Source organism: Conger conger, chromosome 19, assembly GCF_963514075.1.
Source record: "Conger conger chromosome 19, fConCon1.1, whole genome shotgun sequence".
NCBI lineage: Eukaryota > Metazoa > Chordata > Actinopteri > Anguilliformes > Congridae > Conger > Conger conger.
This window is the reverse complement of record NC_083778.1, coordinates 14,317,635-14,330,552: the sequence shown is the minus strand read 5'-3', so window position 1 is coordinate 14,330,552 and position 12,918 is coordinate 14,317,635. Positions and strand designations below refer to the sequence as shown.

General features: G+C 43.1%; 1 protein-coding gene across 1 annotated transcript; it reads right to left on the bottom strand.

Moving 5' to 3' along the window:
- Positions 1–2,640: 2,640 nt before the first annotated feature.
- Positions 2,641–10,372, bottom strand: LOC133119109 (peroxisomal succinyl-coenzyme A thioesterase-like). Its single transcript, XM_061229528.1, has 10 exons — positions 10,004–10,372; positions 9,671–9,770; positions 9,383–9,573; positions 9,007–9,176; positions 7,485–7,604; positions 5,700–5,782; positions 5,509–5,602; positions 5,259–5,339; positions 4,602–4,743; positions 2,641–3,537 (listed from the first exon to the last, which is right to left on the bottom strand). The coding sequence occupies exons 1-10, from the start codon at positions 10,233–10,235 to the stop codon at positions 3,410–3,412; spliced, it is 1,341 nt and encodes a 446-aa protein (XP_061085512.1). The 5' UTR covers positions 10,236–10,372; the 3' UTR covers positions 2,641–3,409.
- Positions 10,373–12,918: the final 2,546 nt, after the last annotated feature.

The following is a 12,918-nucleotide window of genomic DNA, read 5'->3' as shown; positions in this document are numbered from 1 at the left end:
AGATGGAGAAAGCAGGGGATGATCAGAAAGAGATGGAGAAAGTAGGGGGTGAGAAAAAAGAGGAGATGGAGAAAGCAGGGGATGATCAGAAAGAGGAGATGGAGAAAGCAGGGGATGACCAGAAAGCAGAGATGGAGAAAGTAGGGGATGAGGAGAAAGAGGAGATGAAGAAAGCAGGGGATGATCAGAAAGAGGAGATGGACAAAGCAGGGGATGACCAGAAAGCAGAGATGGAGAAAGTAGGGGATGATCAGAAAGAGGAGATGGAGAAAGCAGGGGAGAAGAAAGAGGAGATGGAGAAAGCACGGGATGACCAGAAAGCAGAGATGGAGAAAGTAGGGGATGAGGAGAAGGAGATGGCGAAAGCAGGGGATGGTCAGAAAGAGGAGGTTGAGAAAGCAGGGGATGATCAGAAAGAGGAGATGGAGAAAGCAGGGGATGATCAGAAAGAGGAGATGGAGAAAGCAGGGGATGACCAGAAAGCAGAGATGGAGAAAGTAGGGGATGATCAGAAAGAGGAGATGGAGAAAGCAGGGGAGAAGAAAGAGGAGATGGAGAAAGCACGGGATGACCAGAAAGCAGAGATGGAGAAAGTAGGGGATGAGGAGAAGGAGATGGCGAAAGCAGGGGATGGTCAGAAAGAGGAGGTTGAGAAAGCAGGGGATGATCAGAAAGAGGAGATGGAGAAAGCAGGGGATGATCAGAAAGAGGAGATGGAGAAAGCAGGGGATGACCAGAAAGCAGAGATTGAGAAAGCAGGGGATGAGGAGAAAGAGATGGAGAAAGCAGGGGAGGAGAAAAAAGAGGAGATGGAGAAAGCAGGGGAGGAGAAGAAAGAGGAAATGGAGAAAGCAGGGGATGATCAGAAAGAGATGGGGGAAGCAGGGGATGAGGAGAAAGCAGAGATGGAGAAAGTAGGGGATGATCAGAAAGAGATGGAGAAAGCAGGGGATGATCAGAAAGAGGAGATGGAGAAAGCAGGGGAGGAGAAGAAAGAGATGGAGAAAGCAGGGGATGATCAGAAAGAGATGGAGAAAACAGGGGAGAAGGAGATGGAGAAAGCAGGGGATGATCAGAAAGAGATGGAGAAAGCAGGAGATGAGAAGGAGATGGAGAAAGCAGGGGATGATCAAAAAGAGATTGAGAAAGTATGGGATGATGAGAAAGAGGAGATAGAGAAAGCAGGGGATGAGGAGAAAGTGGAGATGGAGAAAGCAGGGGATGATGAGAAAGACATGGAGAAATCAGTGGATGAGGAGAAAGAAGAAGTAGAGAAAGCAGAAGACAGTGAGGAAAAAGAGATAGAGACAGCAGAGTATGAGGTGAAAGGAGAGATGGAGATAACGGAGGAGAGGGAAAAGAAAGGAGAGATGGGAAAAGCAAAAGATGAGGGGAAAGAAGAAGTAGAGAAAGCAGAAGACAGTGAGGAGAAAGGAGAGATGGAGACAGCAGAGGACGAGGAGGTGGAGAAAGAGGTGACCCAGAGCAGGAGGACAGTGGGAGGGGAGGGGCGGATGGGGAGTGCGGAGATCAGGGCAGAGACACGCTGGACAGGAGAGAGTGAGGAGAACAGGAGGAGCGCTAAGAAGCAGGAGGAAATGCAGGTGGACGACCAACGAGAGGGAGGTGCCAGAACTTGAAAGCCAAGAGGAGGAGACGTTAGGGGAGGAGGAAAAGACAAGAGAGGAAGGAGCGGGAGGACTTGGCGAGGATGAAGACCTCCAAGTTTATTGTGTACATTATGTGTATTATAAACTCCATAACATATATAATTGTCATATAATGAATATCTTTGTGTTTGAGAAAATGTATGCATGTTACATCAACATAAATGGCCATATGCAAATGTCTGTGTATCTTCTGTGTACAATTATATAACTTGAAGTCATTAAAAAAAAATATATATATATATATATTCTACCTGTTGACCTTCCTTGTGGGAGCTGGTTTAAAGCATAAAACATGCCACTGGTTCATTCTTCCTACAGTTGCCACATGCAGCGCATTAAAGAGCGTTGTCTCTTTGTGCATCAGCGATCACATTCACAGATATTTCTCTGGCCTTGACTGGGGAATGTGTTTTGAAGAATATCTATTCCACATGTACATTCCATGTTTGTTGGAAGACCAGTTCCAAGATGCAAGAAAAAATGAAAAAAGGCTGTGTAAATCACAGACAAGCTTATGAGGAACCCAAAAAAAAGCACCAGGTACACAGTGCTATTTTACTGCTTGGTGAATACATAAAATATCCTATCATTCAATCACATCCGTGACTACACCATCAAGACAATGTGGCACTGACTGACCCTGCGGCTGGTGTGATATTCAAAAACATTCGGACATACTTGTATGAGCTTGTGACAAATGAAGTCTCTTGGAAAATCTCTTGAAATATGACTGGCCAATCTAAGCAGGCAGGAATGGTTGGAACTTTTTTTTAAAATCCACTTGTGTGATATTTAAGCCTTATGGAACGAGAGCCTGTGGTATATCCTGAATATTGGCACAGCTAGCGGGGTGGTTAGATCCCCTAGCTGTGCCAATATCCACGATATACCACAGGTTGGAGTTCCATAACGATTTTATACAACGGTTACCACATTTATCTTTAAAAATTCCACTAAAGACAAGACAAACTTTAAATTCATGTATTTTTAATGGAACTATGTTTGACGGTAAACGTATTCTTCCGCTGAACAGTAGTTTACTGGTTCCTAAGCAACGGTATTGTGAAGGTCAGCTAGCAATAATGTATCCCCACTCCACTCTCGAAGCGACGTTATTAGGAATCACGTATCCCCACTGCATTAACATTAGCTAGCTTGCTAGTCTACGTTACACCAGACGACACTGACACACACTGACGCTTATCGGGACACTGCCAGATAACGTGTAGGTATTGAAATAACTCAGTGTCGTTGTGAGTCATCATTTGCTTCAACGGGGCTTGGTGGTCTTGCTGGTATTTCGATCCGAGGATGTTGCCGAAGTTGTATTTTTTTTAGTTCCTGCTCCTTTCCAAATCAAAGGACACTTTAAACTCACTCATTTTATTTTACTAGTGCCGATAAGATGATACCATTAAGTTACGTTAATTTTGATTACAAAGTAGATAACGGTGATCTACAAACGCAGAGTAGTATTAAAAGATGTGTGAACATTCCATTTAGCCGTGCGTATAGTGTGGATATTGCCACGCCTGGAACGCAAACTGACCAATAGAGACAATGGACTGGACCTATCCATTGTATAAATTGAATTAATGCACTTGATGAAGGGAAACAATTTAGTCAATTAAAATGAAATCTATGAAAACCACGGCACCAGGAATGGATGCCCCTGGGTGGCCTGAGAGCGGAGTAGTCAGGAGGGGGACGGTGGACGGAGATGGTCCTCCTGCACGGGGTCACAGGTCCCCGGGGGTTTTCAGGTCTGGGCCGTAAAGGTGCTGCTCCAGGAAGGCCAAGATTCTGTGCCAGGAGTCCTCCTGGGCACGAGAGTGCGCTCTGACCTCCCCTCCCCAGAGAGCCACCACTGCGAAGCAAACAAGAGAAGAAGGTCATTATTTGAAATAAGTGGATTTGCTGTGATATTAAAACTCCCAACGTGTCATAGGTATGTGGGCGGAGCCAATCATAGATAATTAGATAATTTGATAATTAGATAATTCGCCTATTTTAATATTTTAATAATTAATGCCAGAAAACTCCAGTTCTCCAGTGTGGTTAAACATTGGGCAGATGATCCAACTCAATCACCTGAGAGTATTACTCAGTTTCAGTTTTAACATCACGTTGCAGAAGTGGTGTCAATGATTTGCCTGTTGTTAGCCACAGCCTCCTTGGCAATTAAATAAAGCGCCAACTTGCAGCCTGTTGCACCAGGATAATGTAAGGCTAGTTTGAACGTAAATTCAGAGTTACGCCATAACTTCATGTAAACTGGTTGCACCAACTGATTTAGTGACAGTAACGCAAATAACCACACATTACAGCCGTGGTACGCAGAAGAGCATCTCTGAACACACAATGCATTAAACTCTAAGTGGATAGGCTACAGCAGTAGAAGTCTAATAAAAGTCAAGTCTAGTAAAATAAGTCAAATAAATACCTAATGAAGTGCTCACTGAGTGTATAAAATAGTGTCGCTTTGGATTAAAAGCATCTGCAAAATGACTAAAATGTAAATGTAAATATAAATGTGTAATACCAGAGGCATGTTATAATTCCTCACCCCTTTGAGGCAGACACATAATACTACATTGTGATGAACAAACAAACAAACAAATGATGCTTTTTGGCACCTGAAGCTGACAAAACCGCAATACCGCGAGTAACCACTGCAGTTTGCTTCTCAGAGAATGGCAATGCCTGGCCTGGTTCAAGTGGTGGCGTAAACAATAGTTATTACCACACTGAAGTCATTTGGTCTACACGACAGAAGATCATCATCAGGTTCCTCCTTACCCCACATATTGTGCAGACATGAATATAAAGTCAAGTGCACACGGCAAATAGGCCAATCAGTCAAAAAAACGCAAAGATGCAAAGCAACAGGTTCCTTACCCCACATCTTACATATCACATACTGTTCTGTACCTTTTCCTCCTGATGCAGCAACCATAAAGTTGCTAGAGGCAATATGCGGGGTGTAGGGGGGCTCAATCAGGTGTCCCGCCCCAGGGTAGGAGAGGATGGTCAACAGATGACTGTTTCCAGCCTCCTCCATCATCTTCTCCATCTGGAGGAAAAGCTTTGTTCACACACAGCCACTGGCAAACTAAAACTGACCTGTGTGTGTCTGTGTGTGCTCATACGTGTGTGCTAAAACGTTTTTTTGGGGTCTCATTGCAGATTTATAAATCACATGGTGCACAGACGGGGAATTAGCAGCAATGGAGTACCCGAACATCGATACTATCTTTGAATGATTCATGAAACACATTGTTGAATAAATGTTTTCAAATAGCATTATCTATTGTATGCGTTAAAAAGTTATACAAGTAAGCATAACAACTCATGACATATTAAGTGTTTATAGACAAGTTTATCCAGTTTAAAGCATTTTTAATCATGAAGAAACTGGTTTAAGCAGGTGGGTTTTAATGTTGTGGCTGATCGGTGTATCTCATCTTGCCTTACACCCATACATATGAAAGGCTAGCTCCACCACTAAATGTACAGACTGGTATGTAAAGACAGAAGCACAGACATCAGTACAGACAGCGGTATAGAGAGCGGGACAGACAGACTCACGTCTTCAGCCGACTCAGCAGATGCGCAGTTCTGATCATCTTCACCCACGATCAACAGCAGAGGACACTGTAACTGCCCCACCTGAAGATCACAACAACCAACAGTGACTAAAGCACCACACTCACCAGCCAATCAGAATGGGCAGAGGGATCTACAGCACAACACTCACCAGCCAATCAGAACGGACAGAATGGGGTGTGCCTATCACTGTGTATAAACAATGAGGCAGAGAGAGTTTATATTTACTCACAGCAACCTTCTTGCTGGGGTCGGAGGGTATCGGCAAGAGAAGATCTCGCCAGATCACTCGATGCTCCTCATCATAACGGGTCTTGTGGGAATCTCTGAAAACAAAATAAAATGAAATGAATGAATGAATGAATGAATGAAAGATACACTGCAGATCACTTTCGCCACACAGAGCTGCAGGGTGACACTCACTTCTCAATATCCTTAAAGACGTCAGCCAGAGATCCCCGCAGTGGCTGCACGTGGCTCCCGCTCAAACATACCAGGCACCTGGGCTGGGAGAGAAAGAGCAGGTGGGGTGTAGCATCTGATATGCGGCATATTTCAGCGTTTCCTAACCGGTGTGCCGCCAGGCAAGGTGCCGCATGAAAAACCCTTTCAAAAAAAATATTTTTTTTTTTTAAAAAAAACCTTCACAAAACCCAAATTAAATGTCATTAAAATGCATTTGGCTTCAATGTAATAACATCTTAAGGGATAGCCAACATGGCTTTCACATTCTTTGAGGAAGCTACCAAGTGCTTTGATAGTAGCAGGGTTTATGACATACATTTAGATTTCCAAAAGGTATTTGATAAGGTACCACATGACAGACTCATTATCAGATTGAAAATAGGTTTGGTAGCGTAGGCCCTTGGTTAGGGAATTTAATAGCACCAGTCTTAGTGATACTCACAATTTTATTTTCCCGATTCTTGTGTAATTATCGATAACTCGATAAAAAATTCAAGTGAATGTGACGATGATGAAAGGCACTGCTTCAATTAGGATTATGAGTAAGTATTGTCATAAAACAGAAAACCACACAAACATGTAAGATGCAGCACATAGAGACAAACATGAAGACTTACGGACGATGATGACTAAAACACAGGATGGGAAACAACCTCCTGACATTTGAAGGCCTTTGATAGATTAGATGCACTGACACATAGAAGTAACAATAAATAAATAGGCCTGATTGCGACGGCTGAGTGATGTGCTAGTAACCTCTCCTCAGGCCAACAATCCAACTAATGCCAACGGATTTGAAGATCATGGGACAAGAACTGATGTTATTCTCATATTTCTCTTATGCTTATTTAAAAACTATGAGTGAAATATAAAATTATTAATGTAATTGATAGATGAAATGATTGATGTTATTGATAGCTAATGAATTTGCGATGCTAAAATAATTCATAAAAGAGTGATAACGTTAAAGTTAACTCTCAAGAATGTGAGACCTATTGGTCTCAAAGGGGGGATTGTTGAAGTTTGATCAAAATGCTCTCATTGAAAACCAGGAATGCTTAGAATAATGATGAAGTTTGATTGAAATGCTTTTATTAAAACTGTGAAATGGTTAGAATTGAGAATAAGTGAATAAGTCAGCATGAGTAATTAGAACTGTGTGTCTGTTCAAACACATTGAGCTGCAAAGTACAGAGTTTGTTAAATGAAAGTGCAGAGAACACTTAATCAGGTGTTTAAAAACCATGCCATTGGATACGACCTGTTTTGACCAAGTGATGCAGGTCAAGCAATGTGGGTTTTGCAGAGAAATGTTCCGAGTTAGTGATCACCAGCCAGTTTGCCTGCGTCATTACAGAGGCAAAAGGTTAAGACAGCTCAGCTTTCATAGAGTGACAGAAAATATTAAGGCGGATTAAGAGAGACAATGTGATGTTATATGACAAATGATTGGTTAGCTCTATTGTATAAAGACTAGGATACTTCCTACTGTTACTTTGGAATTCTCTGGTCTCTTGAAGCTTCTTGCACGGAGCACACAGATTCCCCAGATTAATCTGTTTTATTTAAAGATTTGTAATGAACAACTATTGACTGAGTGCTTCTTCAACATCATTGCTGCCAATACAACTTCACCCACGTAAAAGGAACGAGGAGGAAAAGCGACAAAAATATTTCCTCAACATAGGTTTTGCAGAACGCATTTCAGAGTGCCATTTCTCTACACTGACAATGTTCTCTCACCTGGATCACGGACGAGTACACCGCCATCGACAGGACAACGGAGGTGCCAAAGGACAGTCCAAACATGGCGACCCGGTCACTGCACACCTGGGGATGCTCCTTCAGAATGGTGAATGCAGCCTGGCCCAGAAACATTTAAGCACATCATATTCTCCAGTGGGGAGATGACACACACATCCCCCTCCCAAAATTATTGGAACGGCAAGGTCAATTCCTTTGTTTTTGCTAAACACCGAAGACAATTGAGTTCCAGGTCCAAAGTACATCGGATGACAGATCCAAATTTCAGCTTTTATAGGGAGCCGCGGTGGCGCAACAGGCTAAGTTGCACACCGGGGACCGGGGTTCGATTCTCGGTCCTGCCAAAAGCCAAGTTTGGCCGGCTCACGTGGAGCAGCAATAATTGGCTCGCTGCTCCAGAGGGAGGGACTTGGCAGGGTTAGTAGATCGCCGCACAAACAAGCACCTCGGGCGCCTCGGACTCACGGTTCCAACTAGGTAGGCGAGACGGCTTGAAGAAGGCGTGTCGCTCTCCCGTTGGCCGCCGAGGGACGGGGTGTGGGCGGTGTATCTAATACTAGCTCTAATTGAATCAGACAGGGTCCAATTCGCTACCAAATTGGGAGAAAAAGGGAAAAAAATCGGATAAAAATATATATATATATATAATAATTTAAAAAAAAAAAATTCAGCTTTTATTTCCTGGTATTTTCATCTAGATTTATTAAACAACGTAGAGAGCAGCAATATAGATTACAATTACAGCTGATAACAGTTTGCAAACAAGTAAAGACATGAGCCACAAACATTCTGCAACAAAGTTTTATGGACTGATGAGACTAACTCATCATTAAGATTAACTTCCAAAGTGATGAAAAGGCCAAAGTGAAGAGAAAGAAGGGACCTGCTCATGATTCAAAACATACAAGCTCATCTGTGAAACACGGTGGAGGAGGTGTCATTGCTTGGGCTTGCATGGCTGCTGACTGCCAAATTATGGAGAAACATTCTGAGAAATGCGTCCAAACTCAACAGTTTGGTGATGTCCATGGGTCTCAGGGTTGGTGCACTTACTGCAAGCAAGGGATATGCCTACAAATATTAAGTGTTATTTACTTTCTTTTACTTAAATAGTCTCTATTAAAATACTTTTGCTCACCAAAAAATTGGGTGGCCTGATACCAAAGGTTCTATGTTCTAAGTAGTTTAACACATCTAGGTGTAAATATCAGGAAATAAAAGCTGAAATTCTGAGCTCTTGTCACATGTTCATCTTTTTATCTGAACCGCAGATGTATTCACTGTATTGCAAAAGCAAAGGAATTGGCCTCGCTGTTCCAATACTTTTGGAGGGGACTGTATATACGTATGCATGTAAACATGAAATCATTTTTCTGTGCATATACAGCCGTCCTCTCAGCCAGGTCTCTCCTCCTAAAAGAGACTTTACATCTCAACTGGATGCGGCCTGGTTAAATAAAGCTTAAATGAAAAACGAAATAAATAATAAGTTATCATGTACCTCAAAGTACTGTTTTCCAACTTGTCTAGAGGGGTCTGACAAGGCCTTTGGTGACATGTAGTCCAGTGCCATGGAAACGTACCCATGTGATGCAAGCAGGGCGGCACGGTACTCCACTAAGCCTCCACCCCCTCCCCACATGTCCAAAATTCCAGGGAAAGGTCCAGAACCTCAAAGAGAACAACACATTTACCTGTCTGGTGCACACGCGCACTCACATACTGCATAGCTGCAGAAGACTGCATGGCTGCTGACCTCGCAGAAAATAACAGCGAGGCAGAACGGTGCACCCAGGTCTGGCTGGACTTTGTTTAATTTGCCTGTACAAAGACTTTCTAAACAAGATCAAACATTGGCACGGCAGTGTTGCAATCACCTGGAGGCAGGAAGAGCGTTCCTCTGACCCCGCCCTCTGTGACCTCTACCCTGCGGACGCCTGGCGCCATGTACCAGCGCTCGGCGACGGCACAAGCCAACGCCTTCGTCTCTCTGAACCCCTGGCTGATGTGGCCACAGTACACAGAGATGTGCACCAACATCGGGGTGCTGAGATCCTTCTTCCGCAACCTGAGGAGTGTTCAAAACACCTTGAATGTTCCTGATGCATCTCATCCCTTTGGGTAAGTAACTGTTTACTGGCCAAATTACAGGTGAGGGTGCTAACCTGAGTCCTGTTCTACTCCCAGGCACTGGCTTCATGCTCCAGAGCAGACCCATGGGCTCCATGCCCTGGTACGATCCTCCCACACACACATGTTCTGCAACTACGAACAAAACACACTGAACCTCAAAACAAGCAGGACTTAACAGGAAAGAGTTGGAGGTTGGTAACAAATCAGTGCATGCCACTGATTCCAGTATAAATTATAGAGCAGCATTTGACAACATCACATACAGTAATGAAATAACTGTCGACGTAATAATAAAAAGCTGATCAGAATACTGCGCAAACACGTAATTTCCAAGGTGCGATAAAGCGGAGAAATCAGTTAAAAACCTTTCACGGTTCCTTCATCATCGCTGACATAATGTCCAAAAGCCTGCCAGAGGTCGTCATCCTCAGAGCGCAGTAGGGAGTGCAGAGTGACGTCTTGTCCAGATAACAAATTCTTCACAACCACTCGGAACTTTTCATCCACTAGTCCCCTGGACGGACTGACGGACAGCATGGCGCTCATATTCTTCTCTGACATATTTCTTGTAATACCAAACGAGCCGTCGATACACATAAAACACGTTGCCACGTGAACTTTGTACCCTAACCTACGTCTCCGACTTCAGGTTAGCGTGTTAGAGGTAAATACTGCATTCCCAGTCTCATACAAGTTTGCAAAGTTTCTTGATTACAAACGTACTGTATAATCAGAACTCGAGTTATAACAAATAAAATGCAGACAATGAAAATGCCACCTGGGCAAGTGATTAGCAAGAATGTAGGAAAAATGTAAATAAATTTAGGAATGACCCAAACTTCACGAAACAATCAGCTGCTAACGTTTTCCTGACGCTGCCACACTGTACGTCTTAAGGTAAACCAAGTTGTTTCAGCAACGTATTAAGGTGGATCGCAACGATCACTCGTAAAAACTACGACTACTACGACTTCCGCAATAACGTTGCTACTATGGCAGTTGCACAACAGAAAATGAGGGACGGGCTTATTCATTCTGCTGAAATTGCAATAACATTGATATGATTGCTGTTGCACAACAGTTTTAACAACAGTTTTAATGGCATTCAACACTAGTTTACACTTATCTTAACTTGTCTTTGCCAGGGGTTTGCATCTTGTGGTGAACCCTCTGATGTTATGATGGTATAGTCTTCTCTTGATGATTGTCTTTGACACCTTTATGCCTCCATCCTTTCAGAGTGATCTTGATCTGTTCAGCAGTTACAACGGGATTTTTCATCACCAAAATATTCTTTGGTCATTCACTACACTCGTCTTCCACAATCTATATTTTACATTTTACATTTTAGTCATTTGGCAGATGCTTTTAATCCAAAGCGATTTACAAGTGCATAGGTTCTTCCACAAGTTAAAGCATCAAATCCAGAACTCGTAAAATACACATGAAGTGCTGTTCTAAACAAAAAATACAGTCATCGTAAGTGCAAGTTTTTGGGGTTTTTTGGGGTTAGACAAGAGGGATATCAGAAAGAAGGGGGGGGGGGGGTCTGGAAGGAGACTAAGGTACAGTTTGAAAATGTTCAGACCAAATGTTGCAATGGGGAAGAAATATGATCTAAGTGACTTTGACACACACCAACCTCCTGCACCTGGAGCATTCATTCTCAGTTACTTCCATCACTGGTAAATTAATGGCATTGTTTCCATTTACATGTTGAACTGATTGAATTGAAAGTGGATTGACCAGCTCTCAGCTGTATCATGCGATTATCATACAGGTATCCTCCATAACTCTCCAGCAGGGGGCAGTGTGGGTTTCGGTCATTGACACTGAAATCAACCATGTGGCGCGGCCAGGGATCTCCTGTGTGTCAGTGGGTTGGGGCCCATGTACTTTGGGGACCATGGGATACTATGACACCAGTGACCTTTGGGTCATGCCATTTCTTCTCTCTACTCCCACCCTCTCCCCCTCTCTCCTTTTCTCTCCTCTCTTTCTCTGCCTCTCTTCCTCTTCTGCCTCGTATATCACTCCAGAGGTCTTTACCAGCTTTGTCTTTTACATAAATATTATGTTCACCCCAAAATGTTCAGGTTATGATGTCAACACCATCAATAGGACATTTGGTCTTGGGAATTTGAGTCATTGCCGCGATATGACTTAGCTGAAGCTGCATCACACGGTTTTGTTTGACTAATTCCTTACAATGTTGCTGTACTGTCTAGCACACCACATCAATTGTTTTCATTGTTATAAGGGCGACATTGGCTCAGGCGGTCCCTGAGCAAGACACCTAACCCTGAATGCTCCTGACGAGCTGGTTTGGTGCCTTGCATGGCAGCCAATCACTGCTGGTGTATGAATGGGTGAATGAGAAGCATAAATTGTACAGCGCATTGGATAAAGGGACTATATAAATGCATATGAATAAATAAAAGGTTATATGAATAAATATAACCAAAACAGCAATAACCCCAATGTGTAGTATGGAATATTTTCCTTATTTATCCTATGTATCAGTATTGACCAATAATGTGACTGAAAGTATATATATTGCACAAACAGCACTGAAGTATCATATTTGCACTGTTTTGTACTCTGAACCGCTGTGGCGCATCCAGAGGGGATGAGACTGCAAGCATATATACGAGTGTGTACCCAACGCGGATACCACGGCTTTTGTGATTGGATTATACCTGATGGAATAGAAACCTATTATTCAACACTTTGCTGCAAGACTCTTGATTATCAGATTTGGACTGTAAGATTTGAATTTGGACTCAAATTTGTTGTCTTGGGGAACCACAACAGTAGCTTAGAGCTCTTCAAATCATGCTCCCGAATGCTACGTTGCCAGATGAAGAAAACAATAAGACGGGTTTTTATAGATCAAAAGAATCAATGTTAACATTGCATGCCGCTCTTTGCTTGCTAGGAAACGTGGCTAACGTTGGTAACATTTGTAATGGATCATGGCGAAAACTGAAGTTTAGCATTAACGTTATGCATGACATTCCCCATGCTTGGTAGCAAACGTGTCTAACGTTGGTAGCATTTGTAATGGATCATGACGAAAACTGAAGTTTAACATTAACGTTATGCATGACATTCCCCAGCCGGCACGGATGTGTGTAGCACTGCCGCCTCACAGCAAGGAGCTCCTGGGTTCGAATCCCCGTCGGCCGGGGCCTCTCTGTGCGGAGTTTGCATGTTCTCCCCATGTCTGCGTGGGTTTCCTCCGGGCACTCCGGTTTCCTCCCACAGTCCAAAGACATGC

Bases quoted from the DNA above. Each gene is read 5' to 3' on its own strand.
- LOC133119109 (XM_061229528.1), bottom strand. From the start codon at position 10,235: ATGTGTATCGACGGCTCGTTTGGTATTACAAGAAATATGTCAGAGAAG. The intron at 7,605-9,006 runs GTACATGATAAC...TTTCTGGGCCAG, and splicing joins TTGGAAAACAGTACTTTGAG to GCTGCATTCACCATTCTGAA. The intron at 5,340-5,508 runs GTGAGTAAATAT...TGTGATCTTCAG, and splicing joins ACCCCAGCAAGAAGGTTGCT to GTGGGGCAGTTACAGTGTCC.